The following is a 25,497-nucleotide window of genomic DNA, read 5'->3' as shown; positions in this document are numbered from 1 at the left end:
CCTTTTATGTGAGAGAGAGTGTGTGTGTCTTGTTTTGTCTTCTAGGAAAAAGGATTAGATTTCAATGACAACAGCTCCAGCCCATCTCAACTAACTACTTCTCTTTTACCCAACAGGACAATTATTACCATCTTGGTACCACCAAAAAGACTGTCAAACAAGGGCTTTTCCCCCACTAAAAACTCTCTCCAGCTAAAGGGAATGGAAACAAGTGATGCTGTTAAAATGGAAGCCTTACTTAATACCTTACATTTTAAATGCTTTTACTGTTTTTCCTTCTCTGTATCTTTAATGAAAGGTTAAGAAAGGTTAATGGTGTGTTTGCCCTGATACTAAGCAGACTGAGGTCTCTGTACATCATACCCCAAACCTTGTTTAACATTGTTTAATACTGGACAGTGATTGGGTCCTGTTAACACCCTGACTCTTTGGATGGCTATATTCCATCTAAACTGATACAACAACCCCTTCCTCCCTTCCCCTCATGCCAGGAGCTCTGTAGGCCCCCCATTTTCCAGCTCCGCACCATACAAAGGCCTCAGTGTTCCTCTTTCCCTTCCCTCCTTCATCCACATGGCAGAATTCTGGGCAGGCCTTCTGCTTCCTCCACATAATCAGCATCCCCCATTCTCCCCATCATATCACTAGCACTCCTCTTTCTGTTATATGCTAGGGACTCTGCCCCCCATGTTCCCATCCCCCATACCCTTGATTCCCAATCTCCCCCATTTTCCCTTCTCTTCATGCACCCTCATTTAGCCCACACCAGAATTCCCCTTTCTCCACTCCCCTTGCTAGAGGCTCTATGTGCCCTTTCCATGTTTCTCTATGGCTGGGGCTCTGTGTGGCGTGCATGTCAGGGAATCTGTGTGGGCCCCCACTTCTCCCACCAATCTTATTTCTTTTCTTTCTGTGTTGGAGATATGCGTGTATGTCATCAACATTTTTACTATTTACTGAGTGGCAGGGAAATACCATTGAATTGAACATCAGACCTCACTTTGCTCAACAAATGAGTGTCTATGAAGGTATTACAACAGAATTTCACTACTACATGTTAGTCAGAGGGAGACCCAACATGAATGGCAGAATTCTGCAAATCAGTGAATAGATGATCATTTTGATCATCTAGTCTCACCTCCTGCATAACACAGACCACAGAATTTCACCCAACAATTCATACAGGATTGGCAATTATTCTTTCCAACTGAGTGACACACTCCTGCTCACTCTCCCACTGGTGACAACAGTTTCCCAAGTCCCTTTCTCTCACTGCCTGGATGTCTAGAATGTGTCACAGGTAATAGGCACGTCTACCATTTACATTTTGAGCTCTGTTTATGTGAATGAGGGCCATTGTGCAGCTGCTGTAGAAGTCACATTTGTTGGTCTACATAGGTGTTTAATACAGTCCTGTTTCACAATTCAGAAGGACCCTTTCCTCCATGCCCCACTTAATTGTTCTGTGGGGGAGTTGCTCACTATAGCTTCAAAAAGGTACTAGTGATTGTACCCCAATGACAAGAAGTGCATTTAACTGGTTTGCCCCGATACTGATGGAATTCAGGAGTCTTTCCCCTTGACTTCTTGTTTCCATTCTTTTAAAGTTTTGGGTGGATGAGGTGTGTCCTGATGTACCTTTAACTATCACTAAATGCACTTTGAGTTTGTTAATAGACGAGACCTCACTATATCACTCTGATGTTAAATACCTGCTAGAGAAAATGGATTTTTTGTGTGAAGGAGCAAGGCTCTTCTGTACATGACAATAGAATAGTGGACAGAATTGGTTGTACATATAAACTATAGAAGAGTTCCAGAGGGGTTGCCGTGTTAGTCTGTATACCTTTTCTCTGTTTATAATTGTAGGTATATATGCTATTTATTATGCATGTTCAGAGGAGCATGGTATATAAATGAGGACATATATAGCTATGAAACTTAAAAAGTCTGTTCAATAAATGCAAGTCTCACACTGGCACTGTATTTACCTTTTCTGCTACTTCCCGCACTGACTGGACACTTGTTCCATAAAGGTGATTGTTGTACTGGCCAGCCTCAATGAATTTGTGATCCTGAATATCCTTCTCCATCTGCTCTCGTGAGGTGACAAAATGGTAATCCCGTCCATCTACCTCATAATCTCGTTTTGGTCTGGTAGTATCTTTAAAGATAAGTAAAGAGCTCTTTAAGCAGAAAGTTACAACTTTCCCCACAAATTAAATGTTTTCTACAATACTTGGAAACAAACTTTTCCACAGAATGTCTTTCATTTATAGTGTAAAATTGTTAAATGAGTAATGGACTCAAATTAATAGTTAAATAATTCTATAAGTTAAAGACATGCCAAAATAAAAAAAATTGTTGAGCTCAACATAGAGAGATCACAGTAGGATTGACAGAACTTATCTGTTTAGAATCGCTAGAATATTTGCTGGGACTTACGTGGAACGCATGATCCAAATTTGTCTGGAAATTCTGAGATTAGATCATCATTTATTCTGTCCTTCATGGGTCCCAAAACAATCACTGGCCGAGTGTAATTGACTGTTAAAGACAGGTTGATAATATTTCTTCATTATAGTCTGATCATTAAAATACCTTCAAATTTCACCAAAACAATCTATATAATTGCGATGGCTTTAAGATACAGTTAAAACAGACAAAATTTATTCCTGGTGGTAGAAATTATTGAAGGTTGTAGGTCAGTCTATATTGAAATCAATATGAGCTGCTGAGTGTGCTGCACCTCTGAAAAATCAGATCTCTTATTTAGGTGCTAAAGGGCAAGATTTTCAAAAAGAGCTCATCATTCAATAATTCAATTTATGACTCTAAATGTAATTGCTGTATTTTCAGACTTGCTGTTCTGAGAACAATGGGAGCTACAGAGTGTGGAGTCTGATGGATATTACAACTGCATGCAATATCTTTAGGGACCAAATTGTATTAAGTGTATGAACGGATTGTGTGCGCAACTCTGGATGGCGGGGAGGATTGCCACAACTCTACCAGGAACTATGAACAGCAGGGGGTGATTAGAGTGAATCACTTAGGTCTTAAACACCTGCAGAGATGTACCATTCCCTGTGGAGGCTTGCATATACTTGTTCAAACTGGATTTTGCAGCGACAAACAGATAAAAAAAGGTCAGATTTAGGTCCTTCTTTCTGATTCAGCAAATGGACTCAAATTAATAGTTAAATAATTCTAGAAGGTAAAGACATGCCAAAAAAAAAAAGTATTGAGCTCAACATAGAGAGGTCACAGTAGGATTGACAAAACTTATCTGTTTAGAAACCCTTTCCCTTTCATGTCTGGTGGAACTTCCTTTGTAGCCCCCAGTCTGAGAAGACTCTCCCCACCTCCTGCATGACAAGCTGCTCATGAAAGAGGTCCCTGAAGAGGGATGGGGAGGGAGGATTGGGGGAGAGGGGGAATCATAGGACATATCTCACTGAAATGATGCCAAGGACCCAATGGTCCGATGTTATTCTGGCCCATTCGGACAGGAATGGGGTTAGGTGGTTGAGAAATGGCCGGGAGGGAGGATCCTGTTTTGAGACTGGAACGCCATCCTCAAGCGCACCCTCAAAAGGACTGGCGCTGACTGCTGGAGCACCTAGAAGGGCCCAGTTAGGTAGCCAATGCTGAAGTCGCAGTCCGTCGGTGTCTCCTAAAACTTCTGTCTTTATCTTTTCTTCTGTAGGTGCTGTAGCATGGGGCCTGATACCTAGGCTGCTGTTATTGCTGAGGACAGAACTGCTGTCTTGAGGCCTGAGGTGTATAAAGACCCAAGGATCGCAGCGTAGCCCTCGAGCGCTTCAGACCATGGAGCTCGGCATCAATCTGGTCCGAGAACAGAGCGTTCCCATCGAATGGGAGGTCCTGTACGGACTGCTGCACCTCTTGGGACAGACCGGAAGACTTCAGCCACGAGCACTGGTAAAAGGAGATAGCAGAGGCCATGGATCTTGTCGCTGAGTCTGCTGCATTAGAGGCTGGTTGCAGAGCGGTTCTGGCCACCGTTATGCCCTCTTTCAGGATGGTGGCAAAGTCCGGTGCCTGCTCCTGGGACAGGGTCTCCCCGAAGTGCTTGAGGGAGTCCCAAAGGTTATAATTGTAGCTGCACAGCAGCACTTGTTGGTTTCCGATACGAAACTGCAGGCTGGCCATTGAATAAACTTTTCTCCCAAATAAGGCTAATTTCTTATTGTCCTTATTTCTGGGAGTCGAGTTAGGCTGACCTTGCCTGTCTTGCTCATTGACGGCTGCCACAACTAGGGGAAGGGTTTGTGAACAAGTGCTCAAAACCCTTGGTGGGAATGTAGTACTTCTTTTCTGCCCTTTTTGAAGTAGGTGGCAAGGATGATGACATCTGCCAGAAGGCCTTAACCACCTTAAGCACCCCTTCATGCACTGGCAGGGTGACCCAGGCTGGTGCTGCAGCTGCCAGCACATTGAAGAGGTTGTCTGAGGTTTACTCGAGCTCCTCCGCCTAAATTTGAGGCCACCCTCTTAAGGAGCTCTTGGGGGAGGGGGGGCCAAAAGTCATCGAAGGAGACTGATGGCCTTGTCGTGACCACTTCATCTGGGGATGAGGAAGAAGATTGTGCTGGTATGGTAGGTGGCGGCATCTGCTCCTGTTGCCAGGGAGCTGACACAGATGTCCCTTCTTGGGGCTCGGAATCCTCCTCTGATGCCGAACTGTGATCTTCTTCCAGGGCTGGCAACTAGGACTGCTTGCCAGATGACCTGTAGGAGAATGGTCCTGGGGCCACTGGAAACCCCCAGGGGTCTCACTATGGCCACCGTGCTGGCCAACGGCCCTGAGGCTAACCAGGACCTGAACCTTGCTCCTGCACCTTTGGCAGATGGCGCTGCCCAGAGCTGATGGCAACGGGTCTGTCCTCCCCCGAGGAAAAGGACTTGCTGCCCGATGACCATGGGGGGCAGTGGCTGACTTCATTGTTGCAGCGTGGTGCGGTGGAGAAAGAGACTGGTATCTCGACCCTTGAGTCCTGTGGTGCTCCGATGAAAGCCGTCTCGGCATTGGGGAGCATAATGTTGGCGACTGGCAGTGCCACTCCTTGGATCGGAGCCGGGTCAATGAGGACCTACATCAGGAGGGTGAGCGGGATCTGTGCTACATTGAAGATGACCGTGCCGGTGACTGATGACAGTGCCGATCATCCCTAGGTGAAAGTTCAGGTGCCGGTGACCAGGTTCTGCACCAGGCAGGCACAGGTGAACTCCTCAGTGCTGGGGATTGGGATCGATGGCGACCCCCAGTTGGTGAACATCTACGGGATATGGAGAGGGATCGATACCGCCCATCCGAGTGTGAAGTCCTTGGTGCTGGAGACCGAAATCGGTAACGCTCTGATATTGAAGACCGTTCTCTGGTGATGATGCTCGGCCGTCGTAGATTGCCCTGGAGATGGGGACCGGGAACATGCCCTCCGGGAACATGGCACAGGATGGGGGCTCCTTCTGCGGTGACCTGGTCTGAAGGGATACAAGCCGATGCTCCGGGGAGCGGTGCAGCCATTGGGGGTCCTATTGTGGCCTTTCCCCTAGAAACTGGTGCCTTCTCCTTTCCTGGCACCGAAAGGGGCTTAGGTGTAGGAGGCAAAGGCAAGGCCATCAAGTCCCTTGTTGCTTGAAATGCCTCTGGCATCGATGGCACCGTAAGCTGAAGAGGGCCCCTTCCGCTTCCAGGCGTCAGGGGTGGCTCTCTCACCGCACTCATGGTCCAGGTGCTGAGCTCTGCTCCTGCTGCCCCTCGCCTGGCCAGTCCAATATGGGCCCTGTGCTCGATCCCGCAACCCTGGTTTTCTTGGATGTGGGGGAACAGCCCCTGTCAAAGTGCTGTTTCTTCTGCTTCTTTTTGACAGAGAGGAAGAAGATCAGTGCCATAGCGGTTCCAGTGCTGACGGGGCCCTCTGCACCAACGTGGTGCTCGGCCCTGAGATGGAGAAGGACGGCTTTGAGGCTGGTCTCAGCACTGCCTCCATCAGTAAGACCTTTCTCTCTCCTTCTGAGACCTTGGCCTGAACGCCTTACACTTGTCCTTCCTATGTGATTCCTCCAGACACTTTAAGTATCTGTGTGGGGGTCACTAAGTGGGAAGGGTTTGATGCAGGAGATGCAGGGCTTGAAACCCTGAGACTGGGGCATGCTGCACTCCAGGCACAGGTCCCTAATGGGACTAGAACTTAACTGCTAACTATTTACAGTACTTAACTATCAATAACTATACTAAAACTAACTAATGACTACTTAAGGGAAAACAATTGAAACACTTGAGGTAGCAAGCAGCACCGTTCCAGCAACTGTCATAGGCAGAAAGACGGGCACAGGGCTGGCGGCGCCTCACATACATGTGCACAGGGCACCAGAGTCAGCCCTATGGATACTGTTAAGGGGAAAAAAATTTGGTAACCGTGCATGGAAGCACGCACACAGCTAGAAGGGACTCAACATGAGCACGCACTCAAGGAAGAATTTAACTTTCCCAAAATTTCGTATTTTCAATTTTGAAAAAATCCCACTATGTGACTAAGCTCACAAAAGTGATCATGCAAAAAACCTGGGGGTAAGGGGGAGAGAATATTTAAAGTAGGAACAAATAAACTACTTTTTCACTGATATTTGCAGTTGAAAATTTTCAAATATCAAAGTTTAAAAACATTTAAATGTTTCTGTGAAAAATGGTCAAATTTTGTGAAAAAAATATTTTTACCAGCTCTTGTTGCAACATTAAACAGGTCAATAATTTAATGGAATGGGGAAATGGAATAAGAGCAGAAAGGAAGATACTAGAATATTAAAAAACAAGTAATCAGTCTCTAGGATCTGACAGGATTCAAATTCAGATAAAACTCTTAAAACAAATTTTCCCTGTGTATAATCAGTGGTATATGGATATTACTAGGGACATGTATTAATAATCACTCATCAGTATTAGTGCCATTATAAATCTATGTACTGGAATAATATTGTATATTGCAATTCATATACTGTATAATAGATTTTTGTGGTATTAAGTGTAAGTATAATGTCAGTGTCTAGGGCACATGGAACATTTTGCTATCTCAGTAAATGTATTTTAAAAATGTAATGGGTTCTACAAACCTTCTTGCTGGCTGACTGGTTCGTAAGACAAAACGTATTCTTCTTGGCCACCTAAAAATTAAAAAACATATGTAAGGAAATTTGCTGAAAATGGTTAGTATTTTTGTTTTAAAAGATCTCGCATACATGTGAAAAATTTTATTCACTTAAGGAAATTAGATCAGACGATCCTCAACAAAATATATATTATAATAATACAGATGAAGGAAGTTTTCTATAGAGTGATAGGTTATAAAATCACAAAGGTAAACTAAATAAACATTTCATAATAAAATGGGCATACCTATTTTATAAAATATATAAAGTGTAAATAACCTTATTTACAGCATGAAGATTTTTATGGGAAATGTTAGCATGTTTAATTACACCAAGAATGAGAGAAGAGGAATTTGAGGCACTATTAAATGCTCTTACAAATGTTTTACTGAACACAATGCATGCATGCTGTCATTCACTGCTAGAGGCAGAAGCACTTGTCTTAAGATCCTTTCTACACTAGGTAGCCAACATTTAAACTGTAGATTTTCTCATTTTATATTTAAACAAAAAATGCTGAAGAACTTGTATATCACGGTTGGAAGCTGTTGCATAAGCTTTTTCATGAAATTCATATTTAGCCAAAATATCTTCATACAGTATGGTCGTTAATTCATAAAAGATGAATTTTTACTGTATATACAAAATAATGCTAATCAAGATATTTTATTTATGACATAGGAATTTTAAATGTGAACTTGGAAAAGATGTAAATACTGAGCATGTTCTCAGCTCCAGAAAGTACATCAGCAGTGAATGAGATAAAACATAACTTAATATTGACCTTCAGTGGTTGGAAGCTTTTTAAAATGTCAAATGCAAGCATCTGAAATATACGTCAGTTGCCATCACCGCACTATTAAAATGTTTAGTGTTCAACATGATGAAAATATCTCACAATAAGATTTTATTAAAGTCTATTAATCAAGTCAATTAATTTGATAGACTATAAAATTAAATATTAAAGAGCTAGAAATTCAGATTATACATTAATTATTCTTTAAACAAAATGTCCTTTTGAATGTTCAACTAATATAGCTAATAACTCACTTGGTTAATTTTTGGAGAATTCATTGAAGTTCATGACACACATTCTTATGCGGTAAATTATCCTAATGCTGCTACAATGCAATCGTATAGCAGTGGATGGCATCTGAAGGTCTTTCTAAATTCATATATTGCTATAAACATCCCCCTACACCTTTATTACAAAGCAAAAAGCATGCTTGTTTTGAAAATGAAGTTCGTAATCTCAGAGGAAATGGGCATTACTTACATCTCACTGGAGGTTCTTCAAGATGTGTGGTCTTATTCCACACATGGGTACACATGTGCACCATGCATCTGAGTTTGGAAATTCTAGTAAACAGTGCCCATTGGTCCACATGTATGCAGTAGATCTTCTCATACTCCGAACCAAGGGCATAAAGGGCAGCGTAGAGAGACACCTCTCCAGTTCTCTTTTTTTTACTGCAAATCTAGACGTGATCCACAGAAGAGGGAGCATCTCAAAGAACTGCCACTCTGGTTATAAGTAAGTAACCTCCATTTCTTCTTCGAGTGATGGTCCCTATGTTATTCCACACATGGGAGATTAGTAAGCACTAGTCAAGGATGAAGCGGTGGGTGCATAGATGTGGATTTTATGGCAAGACTGCTGTCCCCATAGCTGTATCTGTAGTAGAAGACTGGCCTAAATCCCAGTATCTTGTAAAAGCGTGTAAGGTGCTTCAGGTAGCAGCCCTATATATATCTAGTAAAGGCATGTCTTACAAAGATGCTGTAGCAATTGCTTGAGGTCTGGGCTCTCACCAACTCACCACTTGGGGTCTCAAGCAAGTGGGTGTAAGGTCTAAAAAATATACTGCATGTTTCCCAAAATGTTATCAAGTAGCATCAGCCTTGCATGCTAACTAAAACAGCAATTCTGCAGCATATGGGAGTCTTCTGTTTTGTGGAGTGGGATGTGACTGGAATTGGTGGCTGTTATGGAGGCCCTGGGGGAGGAGGGGGAAGAGGGGGTGGAGTTTAGGGGCTGAGGATCTGAGGGTTGTGTGTGGGGGGAGATCCCAACAGAGGGATGATGCTGAGGCACACATCCTGAGGGTTGGGGTGTGGGTTTAGAGGCTGAAGTTGGGTGGGCCAAAAATGGGTGGCGGACAGGCCTTAACAAACAGATGTAATCCTGAATTGCAGGGAAGGATTGGTGGTTGTCTGTGCCATCCAGCTACTCCACGGTAGCACCCTCTGGTGGTTGAGCTGGGCCCTTCTCTCTAGCCAGATGCCTGGGACTAAGCCAGCCCAGCCCTGCTCCATGCTGCCTAAGGCGTTACTAGGAGACAGCGGCAGAGTTTGGGCTCCTGGCTAGGGCCTGCGCAGACTGTGCAGTATAAAGGCCTGGCAGTAGCAACGCTGTTCCCCAGGCCACCAATGTAGCACCCTCAATGTAGCACCCTCTCTCCAGAACCAGCACCCCTAGCGCCAACTCCCCTGGCATCAGCCCTTCCCCTCGGCACCCTCAGAGCCAGCTCCAAGTCCTCGCATCCCCCCTCCTGTGCTACACCACCATGGCTGTTCTCTATAGGCAGAGAAAGGAGACCTGCCTGCTTAGCACTGACCTGTCTCTGAGGACACAGCAGCAGCAGAACTACCAGCCTGGGGACAAAATTCTACCAAATGTGTCAGGAGTGTGTATGTGGCAGAGGGCTTCACTCCCTCCAGACCCCTTTGTGGCATCCCAACTCTCACCCCTTTCTTGGGAAGGGAAGGTAGCATATGACAGTTGATAGCAAAGGGTAATGCATCCTGAAATCCATTTAGAGAGTTTCAAGGTAGATAGAGAGGTCAAGCTCTGTTATGACAATAAAAAGCCTCAGTGTTTTTCTAATAGTTTTTGTTCTTAGCAGAAAAAATGCCAGTACCCATCTGAGATTCAGGGAGTGAAAACTTGACTCTTCACTGAATGCCAGTGGTTTTGGAAAAAATACTACTAACTGGGTAGTTTGACTGATCTGAAACTCTGAAATTACTTTAGGGGTGAATTTTTGGGTGAAGGCGAAGAGAGAGAGAGACCTTTGCTTTATGAAAAGCAGCAAATGGCAGATCTGCCATGAGCGCTCCCTGCTCACTCACCCTTCTAGTTGATATGATGGGGACTAGGAAGGCAACTTTCATTGAGTGATGGGACATAGAAGAGGTGGATGATGATTCAAAAGGAGGTTTGATGAGAGCTGAAAGAACGAGGTTGAGGGCCCATTGAGACATTGGCCTTACCAATTATGGAAAAGATCTAATAAGTCCTTAAAGGAATCTAGTCATTGTAGGATGAGCGAAAACAATGTAATCCTCAATAGGAGGATGAACAGCACTGATTGCTGCCAGATGACCCATAACTAACTGACAGAGAGACTTGATGTCTTAAGGGTAAGCAGCTAATCTAGGATAGCAGGGATCCCAGCAGACTCTGGAGGTAACTTGTGTTTTCACGATCAAGAGGAGAAACATTTCTATTTGGCTTAATAGCATTTTTCTGGTCAAATCCTTTCTGCTCTGGTTGAAGATAGATTGAACTGCTACTGAGCATGAATGCTCTACATCTGATGTGCATCCAAATACCAGGCCTTGAGATGCATTGGTATCCGATTAGGATGTCTTATTATGCTGTTGTATTAAATCAACAGTTCCAGAAATGGTCAGATGTTGATGGGCAGAGAGGTCGAAATTCTCTCAGACCTGCCTTGGCCAATTGGCCTCAATGAGGAGGACCCGAGCTCTGTCATGAGAGATCTTTTGCAGGACTCGTGGTAACAGAGAGATGAGAAGGAAGATCTACCTGAGGTGATCCCTCCAGGGTAACAGAAGGGAGCTGCTCTTTGAGCCTCAGCCCAGAGCACTCTGGAGCAGTAAAAGAGAAGTTTCCTGTTGTGTTATGAGACAAAGAGATCCCAGGATGGCATTCCCCATTGGCTGAAGATGTCATTGAGAACAAAATCACAAATCTCCCATTCGTGGTCTGCTGAAAAACATCTGCTGAGTGTCTACTAGGGAGTTCTGCATGCCAGATACACACACTGCTGAGAGAGTGATATTGATGTCGGATACACCAACTCCAAAGGTTGAACGTCTCCACACAGAGAAGGAGGCATCTTGGTTCCACCCTGCTTGTTTACATAGAAGACAGTTGACATATTGTCTGATATTACTGGATGTGATAGATTGGATGAGCAAACGGAATGTGTTGCAGGGTCCAACAGACTACCCTTAGTTCCAGTAAGCTGATGTGCATCCCGGACTCTTGAGGGGTCCAGATGCCTGGTGTGGTATGATTGTTCAGAAGAGCTCCCTGACCCAATATAGATGCATCTAAGACTATGGTTGCCTCTGACACAGCGGTGAGGAAAGGAACTCCCATCCCAACTTTCCCCAGCTTTGTACAGGCCAAAATCTTGGTTAAAACTGTTACTTTGGCACTGATGTTGTCTTTTTCTGATGAGTAGATGGATTGAAGCTAGGTCTGTAAGCAGCAGAGTTGGAGCCCGGCAACTGGTGTAATGTGGATGCATGAGGCCATATGGCCAAGGAGGGAAAGGCAAATTCTAACAATAGGGTGACATGTTTTATTAGATTGCTCATGATGTAGAATCTCTTCGTGGGAAGATAGGCTCTTGCTGCAATCGAATCCAAGGTTGCTCCTATGAAGTCTAAGGTCCTCATGGGGGTCAGAGTAGACTTTTTATTGTTGACGGAAATTCCCAGGGAAGGTGGAGTAGGAATGCTGTTGCTGACTGGCTTTCTGTGATGGATACAGAAAGACAGTGAAACCGTTTCATCTCATCCAAGCTGCTACTACTGAGAGGACCTTTGAGAAGGCTCTGGGAGACATAGCTAGACTAAATGGAAGGACTCTGAATTGGAAGTGGTCCTGCCCCATAAGGAATCTGAGAAACCTTCTGTGGGAAGGTGGATATCTGTATGAAAATAAGTGTCCATGTTGAGGGCTGGGGATTATTGATGCCAATGTGATCATGAGGAAGTTTAATTTTCAGATGAATACATTCAGTTGGCACAGATCGAGAATCAGTCTCCATCCATTGGATTTCTTTGGTACCAAGAAATATGGTGAGGAGGCCCCATTCCCCTGATACTGAGGAGGCATTGGTTCTAAAGCCCCTTTCTGAAGAAGAGAGTTTACCTCTTGATGCAGAATTTCCATGAGAGTGGTCCCTGAAAAAGGAACAGAAATGGGGTTTGTGGTGGGGAGGTGTGATAACTACCAAGGCTATGCAATCTAGTTTAAGAGATCTGTAGTTATTTCTGTCCAGTTGAGAGCAAAGTGTGTAAGGTGACCACCAAAGGTAGGGGGACTAATGAGGTATCAGTGTCAGTATGCAGTCCTTGACTGTATAATCAAAAGAACCCCTTGGATGTTGGGTGGTGGTTGGAGAGGTAGAAGCCACCAAATATCTGGGTCTTTGAGTCCTTTGCTTGTTACGTGGAGGTTTACATGTGTGCTGTTGATAGAACACCAGAGAAGGTAATCTGGATCTATAACATTCCTTATGATGTTTCCTCTTTGAAAATGGGATGTTAAATGTCCAGGGAGCGTAAAATTCTAGAGTCTTTTAGACTGCACAAAGACTGAGAAGTCTTTGCATTGAAATTTTCTCATTGTTTGCATTAAAAAGGTTAGACTTATCAAAGGAAAGGTCCTTGATGGTATTCTGGACTTCCCTAGGGAACCCTGAAGATTGCACCCATGACTCTCACCTCAGGACTACAGCTGTGGTGATGGCTTTAGAGGCAGTATCAGCTACTGCTTGAAGTGATGTTTTCGTCACCAGCCTGCCTTTGACAATAGAGGCTTGGAACTGGGCCCTGTCTTCCTTAAAATCTGTACATTTGGTGTAATTAAGGAAATCATATTTTGCCACATTGCCAGGTAGTCAGCAGATCTGAACTGGAGACTAGCTGAAGAGAATACCTTCCTACCCCAAAGGAAGAGGCATTTAGCAACCTTATCAGTTGGGGGAGTCTTGGAATACTGCACCATGGACCTCTCTGTAGCTGCTTGCCCTGGAGTTGGGTGCTGGATGGGTGAATATTGGCTCAATCCCTTTTCCTGATATGAAATACTGTTGCTCACCTCTCTTGGGGTAGAGGCACAAAAGGCAGCAGTGTGCCAGATTGATCTGGTGAATTTCAGGATGGCTTGGCTAACTGGAAGGGCCACCCTCGAAGGGCCAGAAGATGTCCAATAGACCCTGTTGGTATCTTGAGCCACTTAGATGTATTTGCAGGTCAGTTGCTACCCTCTGGTAACAACTCCTGGTACTGTTTGTGGACATCACATGGACAACAGGATGAAGAGGCAACCAACTCATCCAGTGAGGAGGATGACATATCAGTCAGATCCAGCTCAATGTCTTCTTCCTCCGCAAATTCTGATGGAGCCTGTTGGTATTGGAGGGTTGGTACGACTTGGCACAGATCCCAGACTTCAGTTTTATGGATCCTATAAGCCCCAGTAAGACAAGTAAGGATCATCTAGAGGGGGAGGAACCAAAGGCATCATGTAGCAGCATTCCCCTGGAAAACCAAATATGGAAGGAGGCAGGGTATTCCAATACCTTCTTTGATTTCTGACCAGCCTTGTTCCTCTTTTTATTTGGGGGGTAAGGGGAGCCTCATCAGGACTGTCAGATTCACTTGACAAGATGATAGGTACCTGTTCTACTAGTGGTCCTGATGGAACTGGTGGATGTTAATTATGGACATTGTAGGGGCTGATTATCCTTCCCCTCAAGGTGGTTTCCCCAGGTGCAGGGATGTCTCTATGAAGAGCTGAACCTGACAACAGGGCAGTACAAAGTGAAGATACCCTCCAGCAAGGTGAAGATTTTGGTCCTCCTTGGTACCTGGGGGGCTCCTGAGGAGGGTACCAGTGGATTAAAGTCATCCACAGGTCTAATGTTTGGGGGATCCTGCACAGAGAACATTGGAGCCGTTGGATGGGATCCCTGCATTGAAGTCCCAGACAGACCCATTGGGTCCTTAGGTTTGTAGGATGGAACCAGGTCTAGAAACACCACATTTTTCTTCTTTCATGCCTTTCCTTCTTGGACAGAAGATTTATGTGGGCCTAATTCTTTAGAACCTACGTGTGAGGGTTCACCTGACTTTGATTGAGATGGGGAGGGATCCTGTCTCTTAGAAGCAGATCTGGAGAGAAATATGTCCTTATGAAATATGTTTATGTCCCATAGTCTTGTCAGAGGGTTTATCAGGCTTAAGAGTTTTTGACTTGACTCTGGAGCTTGTGATCGGGGGGGGGGGGGGGGGGGGGGCTGATCAGCATCTGAGACTGTTGTGTGGGGTGGGGTGTCACCCTCGCCGGTAACTGAACGGGGTTTCATAGCCTGCTCCATGAGGTGCTTCTGTAGATGGAGCTCTCATCCCTCCTGAGTTCAGGGAGGGAAGGAACAGTAGATGCTGCACTTCATGGCAATATCCCAAGAGAATAAAAGCAGCACCAACGATTGTCACTGATGGAGAAGGAATGGGGGCAGGAGACACAGTTCTTGAACCCCGGAACTCTTGGCACAATCCCTCTTCAGAGGGAGAAGCGTCCTGGACTGGGGAGTAACTGAAAAACTAACTATGTAAACTATAAAATACTAATTACTTAACTATTTACAATTGTATTATAGTTTCACGGAAGAGGAAGACTGAAGTAGACCTGAGATTCAAACTCATGCCATGTGGTGGTAAGGAGGAACTGGAGAAGCGCTGATCCACATGGCCCTTTTATGCCCTCAGTGCAGAGAACAAAGAGATCTACTGTGCACGTGTGGACCAATGAACACAGCTTGCTCAAATTTTTGGACTCAGGCACATAGATACCCACATATGGAATACACATAGAGACCATCACTCAAAGAAGAACTGTCTTTTATTTTTGATTATTTACTTTGTGGTCCGAGTTTATTATAGCAATAGATGAATGCACAACAGTTTGAAATTTTTTCTTAGTAGTTTAAATTAAGAAACATGTTACAAATTAAGACAGAAACATGCAACTTTGATAACTGAATACTTTAAAAAGTAACTCATGCAAATGGATTTAGAGAAAGACAGTATATACTTTCAGAACCTCTTTTAGGCTAGAGAAACAAAAAGCATCTTAACTATCAACTCAGCTACGGGGGACTCCAGCTAATATGTAATAAAATACTTTTTGAAAGAAGTCACTTTACTACAAAATCAAAAATAAGTTAAGCAAAACATTAAACAGAGACAGCAATGGCAAATATAAACAACCCATTGGTTGAGGGCAAAAAGTATATATTGTCAATACTGTTGAACACTTTAGAAAAACAGATATTAATAGAATGGACCTTTTGAACAACCATACTCATCTGTAATCAAGATAACTTTCATATTAGACAGCAGTAAGAAGAAATTAAAGAGGTAATTTTAATAAAAAATATTATTGCTTAGAATTACACATTCTGACAAGACATTCCACAAAACATTTATAATTTGCACAAAGTTTTTGCCAATGAAGAATAAAGCCCACATATCATCACCTATAATGAACTACCTATCACAAGAACACAATAGAAGCACTGATGAGTGACTGGAAAACTTAAGGAAACAGCAGCTTTCAAGAGACACTGGCAGGTTTTAAAAAAACCCCAATTTTTAAATAGTAAATATCTTTACTATGTGGCTAACATTGCAAATGCTTAATTAATTAACTTTTCTTCATCCTTGCTGTTTCTATTTTGTGTTACTCTGTTTGTAAAATACAAAGACTAGACCCTTTCACTTTTGTTAATAATTTCTTGTCAATTTCACTTTCATTTTCTCAAGGGTGCAGCAATATCAGGGTTGCAGAGAGAATACTTGTTCGCTTAAAACATTTTCTATGAATGATATCCACATTAGTAAAGGTTTATTTTGTGCCAAAATTGACTTGGCAGTGTCCCTTAAAAGGATGCGCAGCTCCCAAACTCATTTATCTGTTATTGACCCATTTCCCTACCTTTCTGTCCAAACTTTGTAACAGTTCCTAAAATACCTTTCAGGAATTTATACTTGGCAAACAGACAACAGGTGGTGAGCCCTGGTTAAAACTCACAGTGCTAAGGTATGCCTGTCTGACTGTTACCTTGTTCTTCAGCTCTACCTAATTTCCTGTATGTTTCATCTATCTGTTCTATTGTACCCTATGTCTTGACTTTACAAATCACTGTGTGTTGGACACTCCTGTGCCTGCTTGGGGCTTTAGTAAGTTTTTTTTTTGGGAGGGAGGGTCTGTCCACATGAAATAAATTGCAGAATTGAGGCCCTGAATAGTAATCACTTCCGGAAAAGGACTGTCTTCTTAATAACCTTAATAGCCTAGCACAATGGGGCCCTAAATCCCTACTGCAACAAAAACAATAATACTACTTGAAAACTCAGTCTAGTCTCTAAAATGTATTGTGCAATTAGAATGACAGTCCACTGATTTCATTTATTAACATTAATTCTGGTACTAAATACTAGTCATACATTGTGTAGCCTTTGAAGATAACTCAAAATAAGCAGCCATATTTGACAAAACTACTAAGTAAAAGCTGGAAGAGATATTCACATACCACACTTTTAAAAACAAAGAATTTCATATTTAAGTATGTAATTATGCCTTTAATTTTGCAGCTCACCTTGTTAGTACAAATCTTTCTAAGGGCTTGTCTACAAGAGAAAGTTGCACCTGTTTAGCCAAAGTTGAAATTTAAATTGATTTGGTTAAACTAGTAGAAAAGATCAAGCAGACTCTCTTCCTTCAGTTTAAACCAGGTTGATTTTGATTCAGTTAAGTCAATTAGCCACTCTTAAATCAAAATAAGAATGTCTACAATGGGTTTGCACTGGTTTAAGTAAAAATGGTGCAACTTTGTGTTGACAAGGCCTAAGTACTCTGTTATATAAACAGTAAATTTCTCAGCAACTCAGCTGAACAGATAAATATGGATTTCACCTGAAGCTGATCAGGTCTGATTTTATGTATCACATGAATATCTGGAAAAAACAGCCAGACAAACCCAAACTTAAAGGTACTCCCAAGGGTTCAAAATAAACAAGGAACGTATAACACTTACGGTAACTACTTTCACTATCGCTGGCATTAGAGGTTACATGTTCTGAAATTGCAACACAATGGAAAAATAAGGAAAAACACTAAATGACAGGGGGTTCAAAAGAAAACAAACTTATAAAAATAATCAAGATGAAAGACAATACTGACATTGATCAAGGATATGAGACCAACAGATAATGCATATAAAAGCCTTAAGGTATTTTCTGATAGCTCTCTCATCATTTAGCTCAATCTCACACAAAAAGAACTGTAGTAATAAAAAGAAAAACATTAAACATTTTTCACATAAAAAATAAGACTCTGGAAAAAAACATGAATCCACATTTCATGCCCAGTCCTGCAATCCTAGTGCATTTACCTCATGGGAATTTTTTGCTATACAAAAAGCTGCACGACTGCATCTTTAAAGGTATGTTATTGTCCAAGCTTGTTACTATAGCGGGAGGCATTCTACAGACATGTCATTGATCTGCAAGGAGAGTCTAGCAGCAGAAAATAATGGTGTATACACTGAGTAAAGTAAATAGTTCAGGAATAGGTGCTTTATACTTTATAGTATGTTAATTTACCATTTATAACTTATCTGAGTTGCACTTCAGAATTAAGATCTACTTGGTTTTCTGGTTTGCTTTTAAGAACTTAACAGTCTTGCACTGAGAATCAATGTGTAACTCATGCCTTTCACATAAGAAGCAGCCCATTTTATGCATTGTTTATCTTAATTAAAAATCACTGATTTAACAGATTTGAAGGTTTCTATGCCATATTGTGTTTAAAAGTGAAAATATACTTTATTTATTTATAGTTTATTAACACAGGTGAAGGAAGTATTGAAGTATTAAACTGACATTTAACTTAGATTAATATTTACCTTTATTCTGTCTACAACTTTTGCAATTACTCGTGATGATTATAATATTAAAAAAGACATGCAGGGTTGAGAATACATAAAGTGCATAAAAATGAGCATTTGATACACTTTCAGATCAAAAGCAGCAGAAGGAAATTTACATAGATAGGCTTTTTCTGTGTTCCCTTTGTTATGACTTAAGGAACAATATATACGTTTTAATAAGAATTTTCTCATTCCTTTCCCAGCTCAGCTTCTCATCCTACTTGATGCTATAATGAATTACTAAGTCTGTACTTCTGATACCACAAGGTTGTTATCATGGAGAGTTTTTGTGATCTCACAAATTCAGCATGCCTCCTTCACTCCAAGAAGAAAGTGGATTATGAGGCAGAGAGCTGACGTTTGAAATATAAATAATATAGTGATAAATATAGTGATTAGCAAATATGATAAAGATAAGTTACATACAGATAACCTAATTATTTGAAAAATGTTTCCATATAAACCCTTTCCTACAGAAAAGGATATAAATATCCCCAAAATAAGAAGTCTCAATGCAAACTGAATTTGTCACTTTATTTCTGCATGGTAGAAACAGAATATTAGAGAGACAAGGTAGTTGAGGTAATACCTTTTATTGAGAGAAAGACAAGAAGTTGGTCCAATACAAGATATTACCTCACCCACCTTCTCTCTCTAATATCCTGGGATGAACACAGCTACAACACTTCTGAAACAGAATATTAAATTTCCAGGTATTTGTGTTGATATGGTTATATTTCATGTTAACAGTTTGTGGCAGAAAATGTCTATATTAATTAGAGTACAAAGTGTGTGTGTGTAAGATAGAGATACGAAAGCCTTCTTATAAAGCATGAAGGAATTGCATCCTGTGGAAGACACAGCAAGCAGAATGCAACCTGAAGACACCATTTCAACAGTTTATTAGACTAACCAGTAGTGTATGCAATGTTGTGGTAGCGATGTTGGTCCCAGGACATTAGGGAGACAAAGCAGGTGAGGTAATATATTTTGTTGGACCAACTTCTGTTGGTGAGAGAGCTTACACAGAGCTCTATCTAAGCTTGAAAGCTTGTCTCTCACCAACAGAAGTTGGCCCAATAAAAGATATTGCCTCACGCACCTCGTCTATTTAATAACTTGTCATTTTTGGAAACCATGATGGATTTCAAGAAATCTGGTTGGGCTGCTGTGACCCAAGAACCTCTTAATGCAAACTGACATGGGGGTGCAGAGGGCTACAGGTATCTCGTTTCTAGTATGACATTCTGGTTCACCAAAGAATGTCAGGTGCCTCAAAAGACAGTTGATGTTATACTGGTCATTACTATCATTATGAAAAATATGTACCGGTACTATGCAAGGCATTATGTATCTGTACTAGGAAATTATGTTCGTAATTATGTAAGTTAAAAGCAGTTCACCAAAAGGTGACAAATAGACTGATTCCTCCAGACAGGAGGTAAGAAACATATCTCTCTGCTGGGATGTAAATTAAGCATTTTAAGCTAACAGAATGGAGGCCCATTTACAAATGAAGTCAAATGTTAACAAAAAGACGTGAATTCAACAGGAAAGAAGCATATAGAAAAAAACAAGCCATGGAGGTTTATCTTGTTTATAAGTAAAGACAATGAACGTTGGAGGTATTTCTAAAAGGCAAAAAGGACCCTGCACCTACAAACTAAATGCACAGAGTGTGTTTGCTTTCATAAAAAGAGGGCCTCAGCCAATCTTGCTTGAAAACAGTGAACAGGACTTCGGACAAGAGAAAATTCTTTAGATAGGAGGATAACCAGTTAACTAAGTTTTGTCTCTAGATAGCATGTTATGATTTTGTTTTATATGTAACCATTTGTTTCCAATAACCTTATTCACTTTCACCTGAATCACTGGTCTTTGATAATAAACTTTTTCTTATTTTCAATACAAGTATATCTAAGTATTGTGTGTTAAGCAAAGTGCTGGTCCTGAATTGAATCTTACAAGCTGGTGTTTACTGTTCCTTTGAGAATATCATACCCAGTGCATAAGTGTTCAGTGGATAAAGGTCTGGACACTGCAGGGAATGCTCCAAGTATTCAGGAGTTGGTGTGTGCATTTCGTTACTTGTAGAGAGAGAGAGTGAGGTCTATGGAGGCCTGAAAGGTAGTGCTTATGCTGCCAGAAGCCGTTGATTTCAGGAAATGGCAAGCACAGACAAGACTCCTTGTGTTTTGTGAAGAGATAAGTACCACTTAGCTATTCACTTTCTTCACACCATTCATGAGGAGAGGCTGAGGGAACTAGGCTTGTTTAGTCTGCAGAAGAGAATGGGGGGGGGGGGGGGCGAGGGGAAGGGGAGGGGTTTGATAGCAGCTTTTAACTACCTGAAAGGGAGTTCCAGGAAGGATGGAGCTAGGCTGTTTTCAGTGGTAATAGATGATAGAACTAGGAGCAATGGTCTCAAGTTGCAGTGGGGGAGGTCTAGGTTGGATATTAGGAAAAGCTTTTTCACTAGAAAGAGGGTGAAGCACTGGAAGGGGTTACCTAAGGAGGTGGTGGAATCTCCATCCTTAGAGGTTTTTAAGGTGCGGCTTGACAAAGCCCTGACTGGGATGATTTAGTTGAGGTTGGTCCTGCTTTGAGCAGGGTGTTGGACTAGATGACCTCCTGATGTCCCTTCCAAACCTAATCTTCTATGATTCTATGATCTTATAAACCTCTTATCACACACCACCCCCGTCATCTCTCTTCTAAACTGAACAATTCCAGTCTTTTTAATCTCTCCTCATATGGAAGCTATTCCATAATCCTAAGCATTTTTGTCACTGTTCTCTGTATTTTTTCCAATTCTAATATATCTCTTTGTAGATGGGGCAACCAGAACTGCACACAGTATTTAAAGAGCAGGCGTAACAGATTTATATAGTGGCATTATTATATTTTCTGTCTTAATATCTATCCTTTTTCCAATGGTTCCTAACATTCTGTTAGGGTTAACCCGCTGCATATTGAGCCGATGTTTTCAAAGAACTATTCACAACGATGCCAAGATCTATTTCTTGAGTGGTAACAGCTAATTTAGACTCCATCATTTTGTGTGTATAGTAGGGATTATGTTTTCCAGTGTGCATTACTTTGCATTTATCAACAATGAATTTCATCTGCCATTTCATTGCCCACTCACTCAGTTTGGTGAGATCCCTTTCTAACTTTGCACTCAGCTGTGGACTTACCTATCTTGAGTATTTTGGAATGTCTGAAAACTTTGCCATCTCACGGTTTACCCTTTACAGACCATTTATGAATATGTTGAACAGTACTGGTCCCAGAACAGATCCTTGGGAGACTCTGCTATTTACCTCTCTCCACTGTGAAAACCAACCATTTATTCCTATCTTTTAACCAGTTACTGATCTAAGAGAGGACCTTCCCTCTTATCCCATGACTGCTTACTTTGCTTAAGAGCCTTTGGTGATGGACCTTGTCAAAGGCTTTCTGAAAGTCCAAGTACATTACATCCACTGGATCACCCATATCCACATGTTTGTTGGCACTCTCAAAGAATTCTAATAGACTGGTAGAATAGAAAATTAATACTCACCGGAAATTTTTGTCTATAGCCTCAGAGCCTTACCAGTCCAGAAGTATGAGATAATTTGTGTGTCTCGATCACAAATATTTTAAAACTAAGATAGTAAATTTTAGCTTTACCTGCGAATTTCATCCTTTGCTGAATTATTTTATTACTAATGCCTGAACATCCAGACATTAATACACAGATGGGTCTACTAGAGTAACTGTTCATTTTTAAAGCCTGTTGTAATTTAAATTACAAAACTAAATTATCCATAACATGGCCATTACTAATCCTGCACTATTTATCTAGCATTCCCAGTGCTAATATTCTTCATGTGATAGAACAGATATGGTTTTGCAGAAACTGAAAGTGATACTTACACAGGATATGCGCCTAATAATAACCCTCTTACTGTATGATCAGTATTCTTATGTGAGTACCACGTAAGAGCTAAAATAGATCAGATAGAACCTCCTCCCAATCTCATCTCTGTCAGAATACATTTTCCATCAAGTAAGAGAAAATGAAGCTATTTTTATTGCTGCTAATTTTAAAATATGTAAAGGCATTTTAGTAGTAGGAGCCATTAAAATACAATATTTTACAATAATGATAAAAAGAACTGAAGTGAAATAGCATTATTGCAGTGGTGTGGATCATAACTGTAAAATAGTGTAGTTTTTTAAAAAAAGAATGGCAAAGCCAGTATAAAAATGACATACTAGAAAAGATACATTAACTAGTTCAGCGAGAGCAGTCATTACCTGTGACACACAATATATGTGGGTAAGCTTCTAAACCAAAAATAAATGTGGTTGTCACCTGAATTAAATGAAGTAGCAAGATCTTAGAAGATAAAACCCAAGAATGTAACAAATTAAGAAAATTCAATAAAACAGTTTGAAATAATTAACCTCCTTACATCAGCAGAGCAATACCACCAGTCTCAAAATGGATCTATAAAAATTAAGTTTGCAGATGGAGGTTAAACATAACTCGGGAGTATTTTGATGACTTACTCAGGCCTTTTGATCCCATGTCGTCAGGGATCTCCTGTAGAGTAGTCCCCAGAGGGCAAGCAATAAAAAGATAATCACAAAAGAAAAATAATTGTCAGTAATATATAAAACTGGCGCTACGATAAGAGAGAGTTTCAAGAACATTACAGGGAGACATAGGTCTACAGAATTTTTTTTCCACAGTCAGCTCCTAGGATTTAAAATGGCTAGCAGCTGAAGTGTTATCCGTGATGCAAAAGGCAGAGGGAGATTATAGTAGGCTAAGATCTGAACAATCAACTTTATTTTTGTCGTAACGATAAGATTTCTGTTTCAAATATACTGAAGTGACTGGTTACAGTTCATTTATAATCAGAGTAATAATTTTGCAGCAGCGCATTCTATGAAGTTATTGATAAAGTAAATTCTGTTACATCGTAGTAGTAGTTATCACCTTCAGTTACACACATAAAAACCATTCCACAGTCCCATCCAGTTCACTATGAACAAGGCTGCTCTTGGATTCCAAGAGCAGTTAGGATGCACTGTAATAGCATACAAATTAATGTATTGCTTAAAAGATTGTTTTGTCATTCACATTGTTTGAGTTCGATTAACCTGTTGCAGCTCTTGAAACTGTCTCCATGGTAACACCCTACTGCAAGCTAGCAGGCCCTTACGTGTGTGTCTGTGTCTTTCTCTCCACTGGATCCCACATACTTACGGTCAATATCACTGGTTTCCTGCTCACTCTGGTCCTTGTTCTTGTAGAAGGGAAATTTTCGGGAAAAGAGGTTCTTTTTACGCTTGTCATTGAATGACTGCTGAAGAAGAGAAGGAGGGGCAAAACAAAGGATGTCTAATGTCTGTGTGTACAAAGCCCCAGCCCAGCAGCTTTGTGGAAGCTGACTCCTATAACCACATTATGCAGTTCATATTTGAATTTAACATCATCATCCCAGCTCATGAGAAACAGAGTGGTCTTTTGGTTTTGCTCAAACCCTCCATGTTTTGCATGTTAACTACTGAAAGGATAGGAAAGCTGGTATCCATGGTTTATAATCTGTTGCCTTATGCTTCATAATTCAGATCCTTTGTGAATAGAAAAAAGCGAGAGCCAGTAGGCTGCTAAAACCATCAAAATTAAAACACATTTGATAAACAGAATGTACGAAGTCATAAATATAAGCTAGTACTGGGGTAACCAGATATTTCCAGCATTAACTGCTTGCAAAAGCACACCTAAATACTTGAATGACTGCCAATGTATATGAAAGCAAAATAATGTAAAATTGTTACTTTCATCACTCTTTTTCCTGAAAGTATTTAACTATAGTAAAAATTTTACAAAAAAATAGTTTTGTCCACTTAAAATATTCAACATCACTTTAAAAAAAAATCTCTTCATTTTTCTTATTTCTTCTGCATCAGCAATTCCTCACACATTCATGGCAAAAAATGGACATTGCTGTGGGAAAGTGCATATCCTAGTGCCCAGGTCCGTTCTTAACACTTACTTATTTTATTTGTTCAGATTGTTAATTTTTCTTCAGCATTGGGGGGATGAGGCATAGAGGTGGAACTGACCTTTTAGAAATCAGATATTGCATAGCTCAGGATGGTAACTGAGTAGAAATTAGGAATTTTGGTATTGGTGTTCCTGAGGGATTTGTACAGCTCAGATGCTTTATCTTGATTCAGTGAGGATTTTTTTTTAAATCACAATTTTCCCCCCATTTGACCTTAAGCTACTATTACAATCCTAGACTACCTTACGAACAAGAGGAATATACACTTTTATGTACATTAAGTGAAAGATGGCAATATAGAATTTTAACTAAACTTGGTGATGTCTACTGTTAAAAATATCATGGAAGTCTTCCATCCTTAAAGTGTAGTTCTATTCTGAAGTGACTATATTAAAATGGAATCTTCTTACTGTGTAAAACTGCTCCCTGTATCATTAAATGACTTGTTTAATAAGCACCAGTCAGTTTCACCCAGGCATCCCTAATGAAGGCTATGGGTTTGCACAAATGTCACTACCTGCAGAACTACTGGGTTTCAGTTCATCCTGTTAGGATTCTATTAATAATTATTTCTAGAATCTACAGCATAACTGCAATATGTTTTGTCCATCACATTTGATCCAATTTGACCATACTCTCCCTTAATCGCAATATGGCTCCAGATGAAAGTAAGTTTTATCAGAAGAAATGTGCAAACTGCTTTTTCTCTTCTACCACTACTTCATATGGAGGGAAATATAGCAGCAATTAGGGGAGAAGGCAGTGCTGTGCTGTGCACTTTTTTTTCCAGGGCTAGTGCACAATGATAAGCTTGGCATTTATTCAGTGAATGCCTGCAGTGTATCCTGTAGTTTGCACCCTACTACAATGTTCACAGCCTTTCTGGCCCATCTGCTTTAACACAGATTTGTTTAGCAATGTCATATGCTAAAAAATCCACTGATGGCATCACTGCAATGGTAAAATAATGTATTGTGTTATTTAAATATTACCAGGTGCAAAAAAGGCATATGGTACCAATGGAGCACAGTAAGGGCCGTCACAGAAGGGAGAGTTCTGGAAAAACAGCACTAAGTATATTAAGCAGGAAATTCATAAAACCCCTTAACAGATTGGCATCAGTATTCAGGCAAAACTAGTATTCAGCTGTGAGAAGTATCATCCTGACATATGGGCATGAAAACTGGCACCTAACCAATCATATGTTTGTATGAACT

The 25,497-nt window shown here is 41.1% G+C and overlaps 1 protein-coding gene across 15 annotated transcripts in view; it reads right to left on the bottom strand.

The window, feature by feature from the left end:
- The window catches only part of DLG1 (discs large MAGUK scaffold protein 1), a 302,234-nt gene that overhangs the window by 18,192 nt on the left and 258,545 nt on the right, over positions 1-25,497 (bottom strand). For 6 of the 15 annotated variants that reach the window (XM_067542838.1, XM_067542839.1, XM_067542847.1 and 3 more), the window contains 5 exons: positions 23,476-23,575; positions 17,319-17,360; positions 7,138-7,188; positions 2,446-2,547; positions 1,992-2,164 (listed from right to left, as the gene is read on the bottom strand). In XM_067542838.1, the coding sequence (XP_067398939.1) occupies positions 1,992-2,164; positions 2,446-2,547; positions 7,138-7,188; positions 17,319-17,360; positions 23,476-23,575 (468 nt within the window). Of the gene's footprint in view, positions 1-1,991; positions 2,165-2,445; positions 2,548-7,137; positions 7,189-17,318; positions 17,361-22,772; positions 22,807-23,475; positions 23,576-25,497 lie in introns of all 15 variants that reach the window. The other 9 variants (XM_067542840.1, XM_067542841.1, XM_067542849.1 and 6 more) reach the window with 4 other exon arrangements.

The sequence above is a fragment of the Emydura macquarii genome, unplaced genomic scaffold (genome assembly GCF_026122565.2).
Source record: "Emydura macquarii macquarii isolate MOO-44397 ecotype Brisbane River unplaced genomic scaffold, CSIRO-AGI_Emac_v2 contig_729, whole genome shotgun sequence".
Lineage (NCBI taxonomy): Eukaryota > Metazoa > Chordata > Testudines > Chelidae > Emydura > Emydura macquarii.
Note: the sequence above shows the minus strand (reverse complement) of the source record. Positions and strands in the feature narration are given on the sequence as shown.